Source organism: Chanodichthys erythropterus, chromosome 2, assembly GCF_024489055.1.
Source record: "Chanodichthys erythropterus isolate Z2021 chromosome 2, ASM2448905v1, whole genome shotgun sequence".
NCBI lineage: Eukaryota > Metazoa > Chordata > Actinopteri > Cypriniformes > Xenocyprididae > Chanodichthys > Chanodichthys erythropterus.
The window spans coordinates 16,880,790-16,904,071 of NC_090222.1; the positions used below are offsets into that span (position 1 = coordinate 16,880,790).

The 23,282-nt window shown below is 38.3% G+C and overlaps 1 protein-coding gene across 5 annotated transcripts in view; it reads right to left on the reverse strand.

The window, feature by feature from the left end:
* The window catches only part of col14a1a (collagen, type XIV, alpha 1a), a 173,418-nt gene that overhangs the window by 25,988 nt on the left and 124,148 nt on the right, over window positions 1-23,282 (reverse strand). For all 5 annotated transcript variants that reach the window (XR_010896578.1, XM_067402626.1, XM_067402607.1 and 2 more), the window contains 6 exons: window positions 11,000-11,158; window positions 10,208-10,285; window positions 9,228-9,314; window positions 6,061-6,114; window positions 5,367-5,462; window positions 5,199-5,252 (listed from right to left, as the gene is read on the reverse strand). Coding sequence is in view for 4 of the 5 variants with exons in the window: in XM_067402626.1 (XP_067258727.1) it covers window positions 5,199-5,252; window positions 5,367-5,462; window positions 6,061-6,114; window positions 9,228-9,314; window positions 10,208-10,285; window positions 11,000-11,158 (528 nt within the window). In the remaining variant the exon portion in view is untranslated. The remainder of the gene's footprint in view (window positions 1-5,198; window positions 5,253-5,366; window positions 5,463-6,060; window positions 6,115-9,227; window positions 9,315-10,207; window positions 10,286-10,999; window positions 11,159-23,282) is intronic.

A 23,282-nucleotide genomic window follows, 5' to 3' on the forward strand; every position in this document is an offset into this window, starting at 1 on the left:
CCCATTGACTTTCATTACAAAAACTTGAATGAATGAAACATGATGAAAGATTCTTTTGTGTTCCACATATTAAATGACATGAGGGTGAACTATCCTTTAAAGCACTGAAATTACAAAACAAAATCAGCATTATGACACAGTTTGAAATGTCTACCCCAGTACACCACTTCCACAGATTAACATTTTCAATGTTTCAGTTGAGCATTTCTCTGCTTTACTTGCATCACTCTTTTAACAATCCCACAATCCCCAGCTGCTCAGCTCCTATAGAGTATGAACTGAAAATGCTTGTTCATCTCTAGGTGGACAGGTAAAAATACACTCTTTTAAATGAATCATCCTCCCTCTTCGTAATGATACAATATCTCATCGCTTCAGCTACAATATTACAAATCAAGACGTTCAACTCAACATCACCCCATATATCAGCACCACACACGCACTGTCGCAAAGGCTTAAATGGGCTTCGTTTCATCACGAGTGGACTCGTAATTCTGAAACTATGTGTGAGGGCACTTCTAACAGTATTATATACTGGGCTCTCAGTGCCAGCGGCAGAGACATACCGAGAAGAAGATGCGGCACATGATATGGAGGACTGGCAACCAGCAGCCAATAAATATAATTCACAGGCTGACAGGATAGATTAGCCCTGAGTGAGAACTGCAGGCGTCTCTGCTGCAGTATGGCAAAGACCACTTCCTCCATACTGCCAACATAACTCTGAAAGAACTCAATACCTGGTGCTAATGGTAGCAAGGGTGCGGATGGTCCCTCTGCTTAAAGGAGAATATCCATCTCAAGCCAAGACGTCTTTAAGGCTAAGGAACGTATGTGTGTGTATTTGTACTTTGTCCACTGGAAAAGCCAGGATGTTCTTTTCATCACCCTAGAGAACTCCAGGAGATTTTTCTTGAGTGGTTGTCACTGGCTTCACATCAAACAGTCATTCCTCAACAAATGGAACTGTCACTGGGAATGTTTTAGAAGCCTTTTGGTGACACTTTTTGCAGAAAACTAAACACCAGCAGTTGTCGCAGAAAAGGGAGAAATTTAACAAGCTTCTGAAAGAGGCTTTGGAAGCATAAGACATCTGCTTGAGGCAAAAGTATGTATTCAATCCTGCCTGCTTACAACTGTCTTTTGAGTTTAGATTCTTCCTAAAAATAACATTGTCAAATGACAATTTCCATGTCATTTATGATGAGGCAGTGGTGTGTGGTGGATTGGAATAAGTAGGCAGAGTCACTTGTCTGGGTTTGGTTAGGGATGTGCACGAGTACTCGAGTTATGTTTTAATTAAACGCCTCGCTTCTAGTGATGTTTTGTTTATGAACGATTCGTTCAATTTGAATGAATCTTTGGTAACACTTTATTTTAGGGTCTTTTAACTAGTTGATTATTAACATGTTATACTAATAGCATGTTAGCAAATTACTAGAATATTTTGTATTTATTAGTACTTATTAAGCACATATTAATGCCTTATTCTGCATGACCTTAAACTTAACAATTACCTTACTAACTAACTTACTTACTACTATTAATAAGCAGTAAATTAGGAGTTTATTGAGGGAAAAGTTGTAGTTAATAGTTTATATGTGTTCCCTATACTAAAGGGTTATCCAATCTTTAATATGACTCTGGAACATCGAGTTGTCTCATCAAGGAATTCGTTCCTTGTGGGTTGACCGTGAATGCACAACATCCTACAGGTTCTGTACAGAAAACAGACTTGATTAGTTCACCTCCCGAGTCTTCGGTCTGAGTCGTTTCTTCTTTTGTCACGTGACGTGACAGCCGTATTGGATACAGAAATTAGTTCATAATCCCCAAACTTCCTTACAAACAACTCTTACAGTTATGCGATGCATTTCTGGTCTCAAATTGTAGCTCTTTATTTCTTACAATTTATACATTTGTGAATTTCTGTCATGATGGTTATTTTCCATAACACTGAATGTGGTAATAAAGAGTTGGTTAATTTACAGGGAAAAATCACTTTGATAAAGCAATCTACATACAATAACACCATACAGTTGTAATACTAATGTAATGTTGTTTATTGTAAGATACTGAGCCGGGTAGAGGTCACAAGACAAAAGAACGAATGACTCAAAGAGGTGAACTAATGAAACTCCACAATCTGTGATTTGTTAATTCTCTCAAACTTTTTATTTAACTGACACAAGTAAAATAAAAGTTTTCCAATGTTTTTACTGACCAACTTAAATGTATTTTGTAAATATAAAAAAAATGATTTTGATGGCTGCAACACACATTTAAAAAATGTTGAGACGGAGGCAAAATAAAAGTGAAGATTATAGAATATCCAAGTTAAACTCTTTTGAAACAGTCCACAATTAGCAGGTTAATTGGTAATCGGTGAGGGTTATTTTAATTGGGTGTAAAAGGAGCTTCTCTGTCTTTGCAAGCAAAGATGGGTCATGGCTCATCACTTTGTGCCAAATTTTATGAGAAAATTGTCAAACTATTCAAAATTCACATTTCTCAATGCAAGATTGCAAAGAATTTAGGTCTTTCACCATCTAAAATAATATTGTGAAAAGATTCAGGGAACCCAGAGAAAACTCAAGTCTGTGAGAACCTAACCTTTGAGCACTCAGATGAGGATCATACTACCATGTTAAATATAGACACATGGGCTTAGGAGTACTTTGGAAAACCGTTTTCACTTAACACAGTCTGACGTTGCATCAAGAAATGCAATTCGAATCTCTGTTACACAAGAAAAAAGCTATTACATCGATTCTATGCAGAGTTCTCTGGGCTTGAGCTCATCTCAGATGGTTTAAAAGACAATGGAAATGTGTGCTATGGTCAGATGAGTCCACGGTTCAGCTTGTTTTTGGAAAAAAACAGACATCGAGTTCTCAGTCCCAAAGATGAAAGTGACCATCCAGATTTTCATCAGCGACAGGTGCAAAAGCAAACATCTGTCATGGTATGGGGGTGCATCAGTGCAAACGGCATGAGTGACTCGCATATATATGAAGGTACCGTTGATGTGATGCCGTATATTGGAATTGTACAAAGACATAAACTGCCATCAAGATGACATCTTTCCTGGGAAGCAAGACAATGCCAGGCCTCATTCTGCACATGCTAGTGGTTTCTTAGACACTTCTTAGTGCTTGACTGCCTGCTGTTGAAAATGTTTGGCCCATCATGAAAAGGAGAATCAGACAACGATGACCAAGAAATGTTGAGAAGTTGTCTGCAAAAGTCTGGGGACTGAGGAGACAAGTTGCTCAAGTTCAGGAATAGGAATGTTGTCCCATTCTTGTCTAATACAGGCTTCTAGTTGCTCAACTGTCTTTGGTCTTCTTTGTCGCATCTTCCTCTTTATGATGCGCCAAATGTTTTCTATGGGTGAAAGATCTGGACTGCAGGCTGGCCATTTCAGCACCCGGATCCTTCTTCTACGCAGCCATGATGATGTAATTGATGCAGTATGTGATCTGGCATATGTTGTTCTAGAACTTGGATATACCTTCCAGCATTGATGGTGCCTTTCCAGATGTGTAAGCTGCCCATGCCACGCGCACTCATGCAACCCCATACCATCAGAGATGCAGGCTTCTGAACTGAGCGCTGATAACAACTTGGGTTGTCCTTGTCCTCTTTAGTCCGGATGACATGACGTCCCAGTTTTCCAAAAAGAACTTCAAATTTTGATTTGTCTGACCACAGAACAGTTTTCCACTTTGCTACAGTCCATTAAATGAGCCTTGGCCCAGAGAAAATGCCTGTGCTTCTGGATCATGTTTAGATATGGCTTCTTTTTTGACCTATAGAGTTTTAGCCGGCAACGGCGTATGGCACTGTGGATTGTGTTCACCGACAATGTTTTCTGGAAGTATTCCTGAGCCCATGTTGTGATTTCCATTACAGTAGCATTCCTGTATGTGATGCAGTGCCGTCTAAGGGCCCGAATATCACGGGCATCCAGTATGGTTTTCCAGCCTTGACCATTACGCACAGATTGTTCAAGATTTTCTGAATCTTTGGATGATATTATGCACTGTAGATGATGATAACTTCAAACTCTTTGCAATTTTTCTCTGAGAAACTCCTTTCTGATATTGTTCCACTATTTTTCACCACAGCATTGGGGGAATTGGTGTTCCTCTGCCCATCTTGACTTCTGAGATACACTGCCACTCTGAGAGGCTCTTTTCATACCCAATCATGTTGCCAATTGACCTAATAAGTTGCAAATTGGTCCTCCAGCTGTTCCTTATATGTACATTTAACTTTTCCGGCCTCTTATTGCTACCTGTCCCAACTTTTTTGGAATGTGTAGCTCTCATGAAATCCCAAATGAGCCAATATTTAGCATGACATTTCAAAATGTCTCACTTTCAACATTTGATATGTTATCTATATTCTATTGTGAATAAAATATAAGTTTATGAGATTTGTAAATTATTGCATTCCTTTTTTATTCACAATTTGTACAGTGTCCCAACTTTTTTGGAATCGGGTTTGTACTTACTATTGTTCAAATTTCAAAATAGTTGAGTCATTTTATTTTTGTACTGACTTCAGAGAAAGTCTTTTCTCATTCATAATTCATCTTTAAGAGCCAAAACATCACATAATTAAGCTAATCAATGTATAAGTTATAAAAAACAACACCACTTGAATTTAGTAATGAGTTAAAACTTGGTTAGTGCTACACAAGCCGCTACACAGTTACAGCAAAATCATCAGTTGAAAACTGATCAGATTTATATTCTGAAGGCGAGAAATTCAAAAAGTCATTTCTAATAAATCACAAACAGTGTTTCCTCCAGACAGCTTCAAATGTTTGTGATTATTTCACAGAAGCATATCTCAATTCTAACACTTCTCCCTAGCAGACTTCCTGCGCTAACAAGCAAGTCTACAAGCTGAGTTCAGGAGAGTTGAGTAATTCATAAAGACACTAGTTGATTCAATTAGGCACCCAACTGAATGACATTATCTATATTTGTATGTTCTCTTTTCTAAGCCAATTTTCTCAAATTCAAGATAAGCTGCACATACAGACACACACACAGACACTCAAGGCACTGTGATAATTATAACTCTCTAACGGAGGGGATGGGGTTAGCTAATGAGAGACTGTGTGGGTGTTATAAAGCTGTCGTGAGTTCTGATGAGACAGGCAGGCGATATATTTTTTTCCATACCTGCGGACCTGGCACACCTATTTCACCCTTCTCTCCTTTCTCTCCTGGAGCCCCCTGCGGAGAAAGGAATTGAAAAAGTAAAAAAAAGCAAAATGAATACAAAGAACGAAACAAACTCTGCGTAACAATCCCAGTAGTCAGTAGAAATGAAGGACCCTGGAAACTTACCGGTGCCCCCTGAATGGACAGTCCATTTGGCCCCTGAGGACCCGGTGGTCCCTGTGGTCCCGAAGGTCCCATCTCGCCAGGTGGCCCTTGAGGCCCCTTGAACATAAAGTTAGGACATTATCTTAATAAACATAACCTCATTATAAAATCACCATGGTTTCATTGCTGGGTTTATTTTCCACAATATAATTACGTAACGTTTCAGGCCTACCACCAGCCGGGCTGCTGAAACAAAGTGTGAATGCCCTGCAGTCTCCTTCTCCATCAGGGATGCAATAATCAAGGAAGCAAAAGACACTCGTCACAGTCTAGCTTGTGACAAACTTCTTAGCGATGGTCATTTAAACCAAGTTTACATAAAACTTTAGAGCGTGAAATGAAATTATGTCTGCCCCAGCAAGGCTTTATTTGGACTAGAGCTTGATGCATTCTATGCATGGACACACACATCTGGAGGGACATTACTGTAGAGGAAACTACAGCTGGACGAAGGGACACAAATAAACAAAGCAAGCTCTTAGAAAAACCTGAGCGAGAGAGCGAGATTTACTCACTCGCAACTTCCAAAAACAACATGGAGGCACATGCATTGTATACATTTCCACATTTTGAACTGTTGTCTATTTGGGAAAAGATTTGACAACTCTGGGTGGCCCTGCATAAGAGACACTGCTGAAGCATATGTGTACTTTACCGTCAAGCCTGGCTCCCCCCGATCTCCTCTTGAACCTCTGATACCAGGACCGCCCTGGGAGTCAGACACACACAATTAAATAAACACAAATTGAAAGACTCAGGATAAGCAAATACTTTTTCTTAATGACCAGAGCTTGGGTACGTGCTAAAACACTGTTCCAAAGCATACCCTTAAGGAACAATACCATATGGGAATATACTGCAAAATATAATACAATATATTGCATAATAGATTTCCATATATGGCAAACTAGTGCTTATATTTTTCTATATACTGCAATATATGCATTGACCATGTATGGTTATATATTGATACATAACATTTTTAGAAATTAAGACAAAAATAGTATTACTATGATTTCTTAAAACGTTCCCTATGAAGGCAATTCACAAGGTTTTGCTCCACAGCTATTGTCTATGCATTAAACCAAACTAATCGTTTTATCAAAATGTTTTAAACACGCAAAATTGGATAGCTCAAAATATCAGTGAAATTGAATCGGCCTGTAGTTCACCTGGTTCAAACAACATCCCACCTGCTTATGACCCTCATAAACTCGTGCCCTCACTGCTGCAGGCAACCACTAGTAATTTAACCCTGTTTGCACGTCTTCCTTTTCCTGTGTTTACTTTAATTGCATCCCCAGTGGCAACAGCTGCAATAAGGTAGTTCTTATCACTGAAGGCTACGGTCAAATTTGATTCATGAGCTTGCTCAAAACACACTTTACAAAACTGGTGATGGTGGAAGCCGAGAATACAGCATAAATATTCATTAGAGAGATGCACGTGGTCACTTAACAGGACACGCAATCATAGGAAAGACTTCAGAACATATGACAGTAATATTAATATCAAGATGCAGGAATAATATATACAAAACTGAAATGCAATCGTTTTCCTTGCAACCACCTCTTGGTCATGGAAATGGGCTTGTATGGATGAAGGAATCTATAAACGCAGACAGGACAGGAGTGGACTAATCGGTTTTGATAAATCGATCTCCCCGTAATGAATTTCTCAAAAGAACTGCTGTTTATAAACCATGGCCTTTTCGAAGCCTAAGAAATACATTTTCCCTCAGGGTGCATAAGATGCTGCCTTCCAAATGAGCTCATTTATTTGTTCCCGCCATATTGAGTTCAACCTGCAGCACGGGCTGAATTGAGCAATCTAATGCTGGGTCTTTTTCTTAATATCTTACATAGTCTTTCCATTTCATTTTATATCTCTAATCTCTTTATGCTCCTTCTTAACACGTTCTGTGTTTTTCGCTAAATAGGTGTGGTGTGGTTAAGGCCTAAGGCTTAAAACTGAGAAGATTCTGGTTCGATCCCCACAAGGAACAAGCCATGAACCATTATCGTTGTGAGAAAGACACTAAACCCTGAAATTCTCCTGGAGACTATTCATTGTCATGTAAAACAAAAGCTATATAGCAAATTTGTATGTCAGCTAGCTTTAATGCAAAAGTATGATAGCGAGTTTAAGCTAAAGTTTGTCACCTAGCTTTTACGTTAGAGTATGATAGCGAGCTTGTCAGCTAAAGTATTTCAGCTAGCTTTTATGATAAAGTATGATAGCAAGTTTGTCAGCTAGCTTTTATGCTAGAGTATTAGAGTGAGTTTTTCAAGTAAAGTATGTTAGCTAGCTTTAAGGCTAAAGTAAGATAACGAGTTTGTCAGCTAATATGTCAGATGGCTTTTATGATAAAGTATGATAGCAAGTTTGTCAACTAGCTTATATGCTAGAGTATTAGAGTGAGTTTTTCAAGTAAAGTATGTTAGCTAGCGTTAGGCTAAAGTAAGATAGCGAGTTTGTCAGCTAAAATATGTCAGCTAACTTTTATGTTAGAGTATGATAGCGAGCTTGTCAGCTACATTTCAGCTAGCTTTTATGATAAAGTATGATAGCAAGTTTGTCAGCTAGCTTTTATGTATTAGAGTGAGTTTTTCAAGTAAAGTATATGTCAGCTACCTTTAAGGCTAAAGTAAGATAGCGAGTTTGTCAGCTAAATTATTTCAGCTAGCTTTTATGATAAAGTATACGATAGCAAGTTTGTCAGCTAGTTTTTATGCTGGAGTATTAGAGTGAGTTTTTCAAGTAAAGTATGTCACCTAGCTTTTACGTTAGAGTATGATAGCGAGTTTGTCAGCTAAATTATTTCAGCTAGCTTTATGATAAAGTATATGATAGCAATGTTTGTCAGCTAGCTTTTATGCTGGAGTATTGGAGTAAGTTTTTCAAGTAAAGTATATTAGCTAGCTTTAATGCTAAAGTAAGATAGCGAGTTTGTCAGCTAAAATATTTCAGCTAGCTTTTATGATAAAGTATGATAGCAAGTTTGTCAGCTAGCTTTTATGCTAGAGTATTAGAGTGAGTTATCTCAGCTAGTTTTAGGCTAAAGTAAGCTAGGAGGTGTGTCTCAATTCGCGTACTTGTGCACTATTCTATGACGTTTTTAAGTATAAATAGTGCGAGTAGTGCGTTCACACAGAAAATTCCAAAAAGAAAAAGTGCACTTTAAATACCCGGCTGATGCACTAAATTAACGGAAAAAATGAAGTGTGGAATGTTGGACACTTCGTGCACTCGACTGTCGCAGCTTTACTTACGTAGTGGAGGGGAAGGGAGGATCGGACTCCGTTGTTAAATGACAAAATAACCTTATACAATTCACGCACTACATGGATGAGTGCATAGTGCACAAATTCATAGTGTATAAGTGCATAGTGTATAGTGCGTCATTTGGGACGCAACTAGGGAGTTTGTCAGCTACTGTAGCTTTTATGTTAGAGTGTGAGAGCAAGTTTGTCAACTAGAGTAGCCCTGTCAGCTAGCTTTCATGCTAAAAATGAAGAACTAGATTTTGGGAAATTTTGGGATCGACTTTGTAAGTCTTCAGATTTTTATATATTTTCAGATGTAACATTAATAGAAAATAGAATGTCAGCCCCTTAAAATTTATGAAATTTGAGTCATATTTTTGGGCAAAAGCTAACAACAACTGTCACCTCAGCGCCCCTGGCACCCCTGTAGCTCATTTCTAATTGGTTAAACTGATTATGTTACAACCCTGTGTTATAAATCTCCCCGGTCCTCACTCTGTGATCTAGTTTATTACCACTGTTCTTAGGTTGGGAGTACATAAACCAATGGTTTTACCGGTGGTCCCGAGGGTCCAGGTGGCCCTTTGCTGTCCTGAGCACAGGTGCAGGCATGGGGCATGGCAGGACAGTCCTCTTCTACTCTCTGAGGGAATCACAAACAAAACAACATGTCGTACAACATTTCAAACACCGGATTATTTCCTCTCTAGGAATCTAACAGAACTTTATTTGTCCAAGTCAACCATGGGTGTCTGTTCAATTCCCTTAAGTCATTAATTCGCAAGCGCACAAACACGGCAAGTGATCTGGAGATATTGTTCTTCCTATTCATGGAGGACCAAGTCTGTTTGTCTGCTACAAGATTACATAATTGAATTATTTGTAGAGTGGTCATGGATCTTTAAAGTTAGGGACAATTGCCAGAAAGGCTGATTAAAGATAACTTAAGAGAACATTGTGTCAGGATTATAGAAGTAGACAAAAAGAGACAGAAAAAGTGGTATCACTGAGGTATCAGACAAATGACTATACTGATATCTTCAATACTGGTAGTACATAAAACCATTATATATCACTATTTTTATGGTAGCAGACAACCATAATAAATAGTCATAACCAATTCGTTTTTCACTGTAATTTAACAGAATATTATTTACAGTGCACTATCAGTCTGAAGATTTTGAGGCAAAGAGGATAAATTCCTGGATCTGGACCTAGTGGTTCTAATCCACGCTTATATAAGTCTTTATTTTAATGAGCCAAAACTGCAGTGTCAGTGCACATATATCAACAGCATTAGCACTAATTAATGCATTAATAATCAATTCAAAGTGAACCTCAGCCATGTGGGTATTAAGTACTTCAATATATTTAAATTTCACATCCTCAAGATGTTTGGGGTTAATATTATGGCTTTCACTGGTGACATAATTGCAGAATTGTAGCTTAATGTAAGCTGATTAGATTGTGGCTTTTACAGTTTTCTGATCATATAAAATGGATATATTGAATAATATGCCATTTGGTCACTCTTACCAAGCCTGGGAGCTCACAGCACTTATCCCGACTGGCCCATGATATACTGCAGACTATGTCAAACATCTGGAGCTGAAACTGTGGACAGGATCATACAAACACACACAAACAGAGCATATATACAAGGCTGGTGAACTGTAATCACTTATTTTGCAATGAATTCAATTGTCATGCATTATAAATCTTATCAACACAACCATTTTATGAAGTCTAAACAAATTATGGGGCTCACTGTTGCAAATGAACAAAATCGAAATAAGCAGAAACTTTTTGCGTTTACTAACAGCGGTGCTTGAGATGCGTCTGATTATTTGTTTGGGCTGAATGACTCATTCTAATAGTTTTTAAACTTTTGCTCCAAATAACTCACATTACAACCCCACCAGCATAATTACAGAGACAATTAGTCTCATCAGTTGTGCCGGCACCCTCGAAGGAGAATAAAATCAGACGCACTCCTACACAATTACACATAATGATCCACACATTCTTATGGAAAAACCAAAAAACGCATAAAGTCTGTATTTACTATCTTGAACTGAGTGCCCATGCTTTGAATTCCACATCCTAATCATTATAAGGGTGAATCTGAGAGGACATTTGTGCCTTCAAGCCTCAGAGATTCAGATCATCTCTAATAATTATCAGACTCCAAACAAAGATTCCTCAGAAATATTCTCGCACATGTATACTGAGTTCTTTGTGTCTGTATGAAACAAAAGCTTGTCCTGTTATGGGATTTAATGGGTGATTCTTTTAGGCGTAGGCAAGACTCGAGGCTGAATGTCTTACCGGTGCGGAGTTCTCTCTGCTTCCACGTGAGCGGACCATGCGTCCCAGAACCTCCACTCCATCAATGGTGATGTTACCTGCGGCATTGATGGATTTCTCTCCAACCGTTTTGCAGTCGATCACCACTTTAGCCGCGGTTTTGCTGATGGCCACATGAAGCTAGGCGAGATAAAAAAGGAATATGCAATGATTAATGACTATTAGGGAGGCACTGATATAGAAATCTTAGCTCGTATTAATAGACAATAATTATTTAAGCAATATGGTGAATATAGTAACAGCATAAGGCCTTGATGATTAAAAAGGTTTATTTTGGCCTTTAACATTGCAGTGACACTCAATGTACATTCCTAATCACTATTTATCATTCATCTTGAAACATCATGTAACATCAAAAAGCTGATCATTATCAATGCTCTTCAGGTGTTACGTGCTGGAGGAGAAGGAGACACAGTGCTGGTCAGTCCATCTTCTTTACTCAATTTGAGGGTCTGTCATTCTGTTACATGCTGGTGGCTTAGAAAACTCACAACAAAGATAATAGTAGAAAAAACAGTCTTTAATCCAACAGGAGGACATAACGGGTTACACCAACAATGACAGACAAGGACTGAACAGAATGGGATGTATCAATTCAAGGGTAAATGAGGGAACTAAACAGGAACAGGTGGAGGAAGATTAACTAATCAGGGGCTAACAAGGACAGGTGCAGACATGTCACGTGTATGTTCTGTTTACCTCAGTTCGGTCATTAGGCCCCCCTCGGTAAGGCGCTTCCTCGCACCGTAAAAAGAAAGTCTATGAAGAGGAGAGGGCGGAGGCTTTGGTGGAGGGCGTGGAGCTGGTGACGGACAGAAGCCTGAAGGGATTGGCCACGGGCACCATGGTGGAGTTGACGGTGGGAGGAGCCAGGGTGGAGTCCTGACTGCAGGGGTGGACAGAACATTGGGACCGATCAGCAGAGGCGGAACCATGGTGAGTGGAGGCACCGGCGGAATGTAGCGGCTGACGGATCTAGGTAACATTGTAGGCCTGGAAGCCTGGCACTAAGCTGCTGGCTCGCGGGACCGAGGAGATGACGGGGACTCGGATGACCGAGGTGACGATGGGGCGAGTGAGCAGGACAGGGAGGTAGGAGGAAGGGAGGAGCCTGATGACACTGTAGGGGTGCAGGGTTCAGGCGCAGCTTTAACCCCCGAAGTGCGTCGGAGGCAGACCTGGAGTGGTGAGTGAGCCCAGCGGACCATCCGGACAGATGGGCCACAGAGGCGAAGAGGGAGCGGTGAGCCGAGGCGATGGTGACGGGCTGACAGGTCGAGGTGGAGATGTGGGCCTGGAGGCCCGAATTGGAGGCGGGAACTCTGCCTCAAGCCAAGCTGGTTTTAAAGCTGCCTTTAATCCAACAGGAGGACATAACGGGTTTCACCAACGATGACAGACTAGGGCTGCGTTCCAGTTCAGTTTTTAAATGCCCTTCCCTCGCTAACTTCACTCGGTCTCGTTGACTCGGATGTACGTCATTGCTTACGTTGCACGAGTGCCCACTTCTGGCGGAACCTTTGTATGGGCTGAACTGGAACGTCCTAAGCCCTTGATCACTTGGAATCCGCAATGGAGCTGATTTATTATTTATTTTTTCCCCTTACAAAATTGTTTAATACAGCATCCTATATGTATATATGTGTGTTTTAAATGTTTAAAACATAATTAATGTATCATAGAGTTGTTTGTTGTGGGGTAAATTAAACGCAATATGTGCTGACGTCACAATCTTGTTGCATTGTGGGTTATGGAGCTGCCTGAAGTGTACATATGAAGTAGACTCCCGGTCAAAATCGAGGGAGCGAGGGTCTGTCCATATAAACTTCCCTCGTCCACTTCACGAAGGACTGAACAGAACGGGCAGTATAAATACAAGGGTAAATGAGGGAACTAAACAGGAACAGGTGGAGGAAGATTAACTAATCAGGGACTAACAAGGACAGGTGCAGACATGACCGAACTAAGGTAAACAGAACATACACGTGACATCAGGAAGTAGAGGGACTTTTAATAACATTTAACATTGTCTTCCTTCATGTGACATATATATATATATATATATATATATATATATATATATATATATATATATATATATATATATATATATATAATTGCACTGCTGCAGCCATGGAACGGCAGCAAAGTTCCTTGATTATTACGCCTGAATGTATAGTTCCTAGCTATATCAGCCTAGAAAATCGCAACTTTTCATTTTCTGTCGGTCTTAGTACACGATTTAACTACAGAAGAGTCAAGTTTTAAATAGGAAAAATATCAAAACTCTTTGGTCATTTTTAAGCGCGATGCTAACGGTCTAATCAGATTCAATGAACTATGCTAAGCTATGCTAAAAGTGGTACCGCCAGAACCGGAGATCGGCTGAATGGATTTGAAAACGGTAAAACTCAACTGTTTAACTCTAGGGGAGTTGGAAAATGAGCCTTTTTTCCAAAAAAGTGGAGTGTTCCTTTAAAGTTTACTTCATGAAAGTTACATATTACATACAGATACATATTTTTGGCTTTAATATTTGTATTGTGTGGTAACCATTTTATAAAAGCAATAAGGTACTCGAGGCTAGTGCTGTATCGTGAATAAGTCACAGCTGAAGGGATTGCAGGCACTCCGTTTCACGTCGTGCCTAACAACGCCCTTCAGCCGTATAACTATAAAACCCTGATGTGATATATAAACACAACAAATTAAACAAATCACCTGTTATGTATACGATAGTTCAGTAGTTTAAGGATTTTTAACTATTATTACATATTTCAGGTTTGACAGGGTTAAATGTCAAATTCAAAACAGCTCAAATCTTTAACTTTTTGAAATTTCACTCTAAGACTTCCTAGTAAATCATATAGAAACATTTAAGTTCACTAATAATGCACACAATGAAAACCAAATCAACTTTGCCATGTCTACATTCAGTGTCTCTCTTGATTGACAGTGTGTACTATTGTTAATGCCATACACTGCAGTCAGATGAACTGTGATTATTTCCAAAACAACCACAAAAACTAAAACAGAACAAGCTAAAATGGAGTTTGCAAAAGTTCATATTTGTATGTCAGAGTCGATTTCAGTATGAGACAGCACACATCGCCTGTTAATGGATTTGGGGTCTAAAACTCAATTTTCTCCAGTTCACTGGATGCAATTGTAAGTGCGAGTGTGCTGTCAGACAGGCGGGCTGATAGCAGACTCAGACCAAGCTCATTATTGTGAAGTCTCACATTAACGTCAATTATAAAGCATTATGAAGGGAGGCTGTTTAATACTTAGAAATTAAACTTCTCTATCAGGTTAGAAAAAAAACAGGCTGAGATAGATGAAATTTGGTTAAGTCTGTGTTAAGTCTGTCGGCAAATATGGATTTCCATACTGAATATCACCTTCCATTTTCTGAGTGGCAGGTGTTTCTGCAATGAAAGCCAATTAGATTCTGCAGCTGCAGCAGCGACATGCCGTTTAGGCAGGGACGGGTCCGTGTGCTCCATGTGTTTAACCTGAGAGTGGTGCTGAGAGTGTTTATGAGTGTGTCTGAGCTGGTCTGGCGGTGGTAATGATGATCTGCTAAGCAGGAGTGGCAAAAGAGAATGAGAGGTCAGCATCACTCCTGTTTCAGCTCAGCCGTCGCTGGTCACATCTGCCTCCTGATCAATTTCAGGATAATTCTGTTTTCAACATGATGGACTGACCCATTTCAGGCTTCATGACTATCAAAGGCATCTGCTCCTGTCTCCCTTTTAAACATGCAGTGTTTGGTTGTTAATATGTATTTTTGTCTTGTTTTCTATATAAAAATATAGGAGTATCCTTACCTGAGAAGCAATATATATATATATATATATATACACACACACACACACATATATTAGGAGTGTAATGATATCCTCATATCACAATTCGATAACTCACGATACGATATTATTTACTCCAAGACATATGGTAAAAAAAAAAAAATGTACAGTTGATTAAAATGCTGAATTTGGTATTACATTGGGGGTGGAAATGAACAGGCTTTGACTTGGTGAATGAAATATACAAATATTCATGGTTCTGAAGCTGAAAATAGAGAAATATTTTAGACGAATATGTTTGTACTCTGTCACTGACTACATATATTTAAAATAATGTATACATTGTATACATTGAATACATTATATTCAACATTATATATATAGTAGTTTAATGTAGTAGAGACACTAAAAAAAAATTCTCACACACTAATTTTCATTTTGTGTGAACTATGCACAACACATATTGTCACTATCCATGATATGATATATATATATATATATATATACATACATGTACATACACACACACACACACACACACACACACACACATACACACACACACATATATATACATATGCATGTTGAACTTGTGTTTCACTGGAACAACAGAAGACAAACAAAAACTGTTAAAGGAAACTTTTTCTTTTTCCAATGTTTCTTGTTCTTTTTTTTCTCTCTCTCTCAACTTTGTATCCCATTATTTTCTTTACAGATTTTGTAGATGTTGTTGGCATATCAGTGGATGTTTTTATGGCCTCAGGGACAGACCCAGGCAAGCACTAGAGACAAAGCCTCTTTAAGGCATCAGTTCACTCAATGGCCATATTCAAAACGCCCCCAGGCAGCTATTTCAAGTCCTGCAAGTACAGTCCTATATGCCTGAATGGGAATAGAGTGAAAAATTTCTAACTTCTGTCAAAATTATAATTTAAATAATTGTTATTATTTTAATAACATAAAAATATAAAAAAAATGCAATCAAAACAAATAAAACCTGACAAGAAAGGTATTATATGTCCTGCTTAAACTCAAATTATGGTGACTGGGACAGTGTGAATACAACTGTTATGTTCTAGATCTTTAAATCCTCTGCACATGTCTAAATCCAAACACTTTAGAATATGTAGCATTTGTTAGGTCTCTGGAAACCAGCCTTTACAGCCAGACTATATTTTTAGTAATTCTGTACCCAGCTTTGCATGGCTACTAAACTTGTACTACTAAATAAGCCAAACCTCCCAATCAGCACATATATAGCACAGATATGGACAATAATGTCATATTTTGATTTATTTGATGTGTAAAAAAAATAACAGGCATGTTTTCGTTCTAAAATAATACTCAAATCTAATTAATCTAAGCTGATTTATGCTGCTTTGGTGCTGGTCTGCTTTGGTTGACCAGCACTATCATGCTGTTAAGCAGCAGAAAGCTGGATTTTTTTTAATTCAGTTCAGTTTTCTTCATTAAAAGCTGGTGGTAAGTATATTTAAAGGTGCCCTAGAACGTTCTTTCACAAGATGTAATATAAGTCTAAGGTGTCCCCTGAATGTGTCTGTGAAGTTTCAGCTCAAAATACCCCATAGATTTTTTTTAAATACATTTTTATAACTGCCTATTTTGGGGCATCATTAACTATGCACCGATTCAGGCTGTGGCCCCTTTAAATCTCGTGCTCCCTCATGTTATCATGGATCATGTCAGTTATTATCGCTCCATCTGCTATTTTTCGCTATTGTCCTTGCTTGTTTATCTGGTCTGATGATTCAGCTGTGCAGCTCCAGACGTTAATACTGGCTTGTGTAATGCCTTGAACATGGGCTGGCATATGCAAATATTGGGGGCGTACATATTAATGCTCCCGACTGTTGCATAACAGTCGTGTTATGTTGAGATTCGCCTGTTCTTCAGAGGTCTTTTAAACAAATGAGATTTACATAAGAAGGAGGAAACAATGGAGTTTGAAACTCAATGTATGTCTTTTCCATGTACTGAACTCTTGTTATTCAACTATGTCAAGGTAAATTCAATTTTTGATTCTAGGGCGCCTTTAACATCTTAACATTATTATTTAACATAATGGATAATGTGGCTTTACTTGGAATAAAAAATAAAAAAAAATCTCAAAATTCAACACACAATTTATCATATACTAAAATCAATAAATTTAAATATTTTTTTATCCCACTAAAAATCTTTCACACAATGTAACACCAATGACACATTTAAATGAACCAAGTGGAAGAAAAAAAAAATAACGGTAAATAAATGAACTCTGGTCTCGATATTATAGATCCCAAAAAGCTAGTGTGTGATAAAAGAAAGCACATTATGAATGATTATGTTAATGATATTAATATTTCTTCATGGATTATTCTTTTTATGAACAACAAGTGTGGTCTGAGTAGCCTTGTTTCACTCGGTTCAAAAGTTCTTGTGTCAGCACTTTATCCAAATGCATTCTACACAGTTCTCACCTTGATGCGAAATCCACACGAGCAGCATGATAACAGTACAAAACAACATCCATAAGACGAGCCACTGAAATATCTGATGCGTCACAGCGTCCACATGACTTCCTCTCACGACCTTGCAAAATTACAACCGTTGAGCACTGGCTTTAGAAAGTGCGGAATAAGTCATGGTTGAGAGGAACGGGGCGTTTTTAATAGAGGGCCGACAAGAGTCCTAGACCCCCTCTCACATCCTCAGGATCTCTGGCAAGTCGGGTGTTTTATTTAAAAGCTGTCAAAACAACTCAAGCCAACTGTGCGTTACTTGGGGTCAGCGGTATTGAGGACAGTGAAACAGGGTTTAAATTGTGGAAATCAGATTCAGCTGTGGCCAGATAAACTCACAGCTTTAGCCACAAAGCTCTGAATACAAATCTCGTTAGAAACTACAGTATGAATCTGTGCCGACTCAATGCTGTAGCGTCACTCTATAAAGAAGATTATTTTAGTTTGTTTTATATGGAGTTTCTTGACTATTGAACTTTTTATGACTGAAAAGTCAAGAGACATGTTTGTCATGATAATTTGCAAATGACCCATTTACAGCTGAAAGTTAACAAGCGATAAAAAAAGACAGGTGAAATTCCTAAATGAAAGTTTTTAAATCCTGCTTATTCCTCAGCATTTAGATGAGACGAGCAGTGATTTATTTATTAATTCAGAATCCGGAGCCGAGACAGTGCTGAAGTAATCTGTATTACTCACAGACTCTAATCTTGACGAGCTCTGCCAAGAGGGATTACCCTACAAACACATCATAAGTGATGTCAGGAGAATACTTGCTCATAAACACACACACCACTGCATCAAAGGCTGCGGACGGCTTGTCATGCATTCAAAGGTAAAACACACTTGGCAGGAAAAGGGAATTATAACCAGACAAGCAACACACAGAGTCTTGGAATACATCAGACAGGCTCTCAAACCTACTGGAGGGCGGAAGAGTGATAGAGAGCTCTTCAACAGCATGGATGTGAAGAAAGAATACATAAAATGAACAGGACAGGGCTATCATAAGCCATTTTCATACTGTCAGAACTCTATAGAGCATACCCTGGGTGAAATAATAATTGAAATTCCCTGGTGGACGTTTAAAAAACATAGCTGAAAGCATCTCTTCCTGTCTGTTACTGACCTGCAATGCACTTGGCCTGAAAGGACAGGTGCAAAGGAAGCTTATAGAACTTGTAACTGGTTTCATTGTATGAAGATTTGTGTTGCATTGTATGACTGGTTTATATTGATACACTAATAAATCACTCATATATACATTCAAAAAAATGCTGGGTTAAAAACAACCCAAGTTGGGTTGAAAATAACCCAACCGCTGGGTTAAAATAACCCAATTGCTGTTTGTCTAAATGTTTGACCAACGTGCTGGGCAGTTTTATTTAAACCAATTATTGTTTAAAAATTACTATATGGCTGGCTGAAAAGGAACCCAAAATAGGTTGGAAATTAAAAATCAGACACATAATTACTAGAGGCAAAAATAATAATCAAAAGGTGAATATTTATTAATAAGCAATTTAATAAATGATTGTTTAATTATTATTCATTAAAAGTATTAAGAAATGTTTATTTATTAAACATATTAATAAATGTTCATTTCCAACATATTTTGCATTAATTTTAAGCGAGCAATAAACAATTAAACAATAGCTGAGTTAAATAAAACTACCAAGCAGCTTGGGCAAACATTTAACCCAATCGCTGGATTAAAACATCCCAATCACTGGGTTAAAACATCCCAAACACTGGATTAAACATCCCAATCACTGGGTTAAAACATCCCAAACACTGGATTAAACATCCCAATCACTGAGTTAAAACATCTCAATCGCTGGGTTAAAACATCCCAAACACTGGATTAAACATCTCAATCACTGGGTTAAAACATCTCAATCGCTGGGTTAAAAAATCTCAATTGCTGGGTTAAAACATCTCAATCGCTGAGTTAAAACATCCCAAACACTGGATTAAACATCCCAATCATTGGGTTAAAACATCTCAATCGCTGGGTTAAAACATCCCAAACACTGGATTAAACATCCCAAACACTGGATTAAACATCCCAATGACTGGGTTAAAACATCTCAATCGCTGGGTTAAAACATCCCAACAATGGATTAAACATCCCAATCACTGGGTTAAACAATTAAACAATAGCTGAGTTAAATAAAACTACCAAGCAGCTTGGGCAAACATGTAACCCAATCGCTGGATTAAAACATCCCAATCACTGGGTTAAAACATCCCAAACACTGGATTAAACATCCCAAACACTGGATTAAACATCCCAATCACTGGGTTAAAACATCTCAATCACTGGGTTAAAACATCCCAAACACTGGATTAAACATCCCAAACACTGGGTTAAAACATCTCAATCGCTGGGTTAAAACATCTCAATCGCTGGGTTAAAAAATCTCAATCGCTGGGTTAAAACATCTCAATCGCTGGATTAAACATCCCAATCATTGGGTTAAAACATTTCAATCGCTGGGTTAAAACATCCCAAACACTGGATTAAACATCCCAAACACTGGATTAAACATCCCAATCACTGGGTTAAAACATCTCAATCGCTGGGTTAAAACATCCCAACAATGGATTAAACATCCCAATCACTGGGTTAAACAATTAAACAATAGCTGAGTTAAATAAAACTACCAAGCAGCTTGGGCAAACATGTAACCCAATCGCTGGATTAAAACATCCCAATCACTGGGTTAAAACATCCCAAACACTGGATTAAACATCCCAAACACTGGATTAAACATCCCAATCACTGGGTTAAAACATCTCAATCACTGGGTTAAAACATCCCAAACACTGGATTAAACATCCCAAACACTGGGTTAAAACATCTCAATCGCTGGGTTAAAACATCTCAATCGCTGGGTTAAAACATCTCAATCGCTGGGTTAAAAAATCTCAATCGCTGGGTTAAAACATCCCAAACACTGGATTAAACATCCCAATCATTGGGTTAAAACATCTCAATGGCTGGGTTAAAACATCCCAAACACTGGATTAAACATCCCAAACACTGGATTAAACATCCCAATCACTGGGTTAAAACATCTCAATCGCTGGGTTAAAACATCCCAAACACTGGATTAAACATCCCAATCGCTGGGTTAAAACATCCCAATCGCTGGATTAAAACATCCCAATCGCTGGATTAAAACATCCCAATCGCTGGGTTAAAACATCTCAATCGCTGGGTTAAAAAATCTCAATCGCTGGGTTAAAACATCTCAATCGCTGGATTAAACATCCCAATCATTGGGTTAAAACATTTCAATCGCTGGGTTAAAACATCCCAAACACTGGATTAAACATCCCAATCATTGGGTTAAAACATTTCAATCGCTGGGTCAAAACATCCCAAACACTGGATTAAACATCCCAATCACTGGGTTAAAACATCTCAATCACTGGGTTAAAACATCCCAAACACTGGATTAAACATCCCAAACACTGGGTTAAAACATCTCAATCGCTGGGTTAAAACATCTCAATCGCTGGGTTAAAACATCTCAATCGCTGGGTTAAAACATCTCAATCGCTGGGTTAAAACATCCCAAACACTGGATTAAACATCCCAAACACTGGATTAAACATCCCAATCACTGGGTTAAAACATCTCAATCACTGGGTTAAAACATCCCAAACACTGGATTAAACATCCCAAACACTGGGTTAAAACATCTCAATCGCTGGGTTAAAACATCTCAATCGCTGGGTTAAAACATCTCAATCGCTGGGTTAAAAAATCTCAATCGCTGGGTTAAAACATCCCAAACACTGGATTAAACATCCCAATCATTGGGTTAAAACATCTCAATGGCTGGGTTAAAACATCCCAAACACTGGATTAAACATCCCAAACACTGGATTAAACATCCCAATCACTGGGTTAAAACATCTCAATCGCTGGGTTAAAACATCCCAAACACTGGATTAAACATCCCAATCGCTGGGTTAAAACATCCCAATCGCTGGATTAAAACATCCCAATCGCTGGATTAAAACATCCCAATCGCTGGGTTAAAACATCTCAATCGCTGGGTTAAAAAATCTCAATCGCTGGGTTAAAACATCCCAAACACTGGATTAAACATCCCAATCATTGGGTTAAAACATTTCAATCGCTGGGTTAAAACATCCCAAACACTGGATTAAACATCCCAATCACTGGGTTAAAACATCTCAATCACTGGGTTAAAACATCCCAAACACTGGATTAAACATCCCAATCACTGGGTTAAAACATCTCAATCACTGGGTTAAAACATCTCAATCGCTGGGTTAAAACATCTCAATCGCTGGGTTAAAACATCTCAATCGCTGGGTTAAAACATCCCAAACACTGGATTAAACATCCCAATCATTGGGTTAAAACATCTCAATGGCTGGGTTAAAACATCCCAAACACTGGATTAAACATCCCAAACACTGGATTAAACATCCCAATCACTGGGTTAAAACATCTCAATCGCTGGGTTAAAACATCCCAAACACTGGATTAAACATCCCAATCGCTGGGTTAAAACATCCCAATCGCTGGATTAAAACATCCCAATCGCTGGGTTAAAACATCTCAATCGCTGGGTTAAAAAATCTCAATCGCTGGGTTAAAACATCTCAATCGCTGGATTAAACATCCCAATCATTGGGTTAAAACATTTCAATCGCTGGGTTAAAACATCCCAAACACTGGATTAAACATCCCAATCACTGGGTTAAAACATCTCAATTGCTGGGTTAAAACATCCCAATTGCTGGGTTAAAACATCCCAAACACTGGATTAAACATCCCAATCACTGGGTTAAAACATCCCAAACACTGGATTAAACATCCCAATCACTGGGTTAAAACATATCAATCGCTGGGTTAAAACATCCCAAACACTGGATTAAACATCCCAATCACTGGGTTAAAACATCCCAATCACTGGGTTAAAACATCCCAATCGCTGGGTTAAAACATCCCAAACACTGGATTAAACATCCCAATCACTGGGTTAAAACATCCCAATCACTGGGTTAAAACATCCCAATCGCTGGGTTAAAACATCCCAAACACTGGATTAAACATCCCAATCACTGGGTTAAAACATCCCAATCACTGGGTTAAAACATCCCAATCGCTGGGTTAAAACATCCCAAACACTGGATTAAACATCCCAATCACTGGGTTAAAACATCTCAATTGCTGGGTTAAAACATCCCAATCACTGGGTTAAAACATCCCAAACACTGGATTAAACATCCCAATCACTGGGTTAAAACATCCCAAACACTGGATTAAACATCCCAATCACTGGGTTAAAACATCTGAATCGCTGGGTTAAAACATCCCAATCACTGGGTTAAAACATCCCAAACACTGGATTAAACATCCCAATCACTGGGTTAAAACATCCCAAACACTGGATTAAACATCCCAATCACTGGGTTAAAACATCTCAATGGCTGGGTTAAAACATCCCAATCGCTGGGTTAAAACATCCCAAACACTGGATTAACCCTCTACCGCACGCATTATGATAAATCTATAAAAAAAAAATATTTGACTCTTTTTCTTTTCTTAGAATGGCTTAACTTAAAGTGCTGTAAAAAAAATTTGAAAAAAAAAATATATTATTTTAAGGTACTTAATGATATGTTGCCATATGGCAACAACGTACAATAGTGGAAAAACTTAAAATAAGTGTATATAGTTCATATTTTTCCTCAGAAATGTTGTTTGTATTGAATCAATTAGTGCTATTATAAGTTTTAGCAGTAATTATAAACAATACCTTATACTTATTTTCCAACATCTTGTGTTTTTCCATTCTCTTTTGCTGAATAATGCTTTATATTCTTTAAATTTCACCTTTTTTCTGTATGAAACTTCAAAAAGCA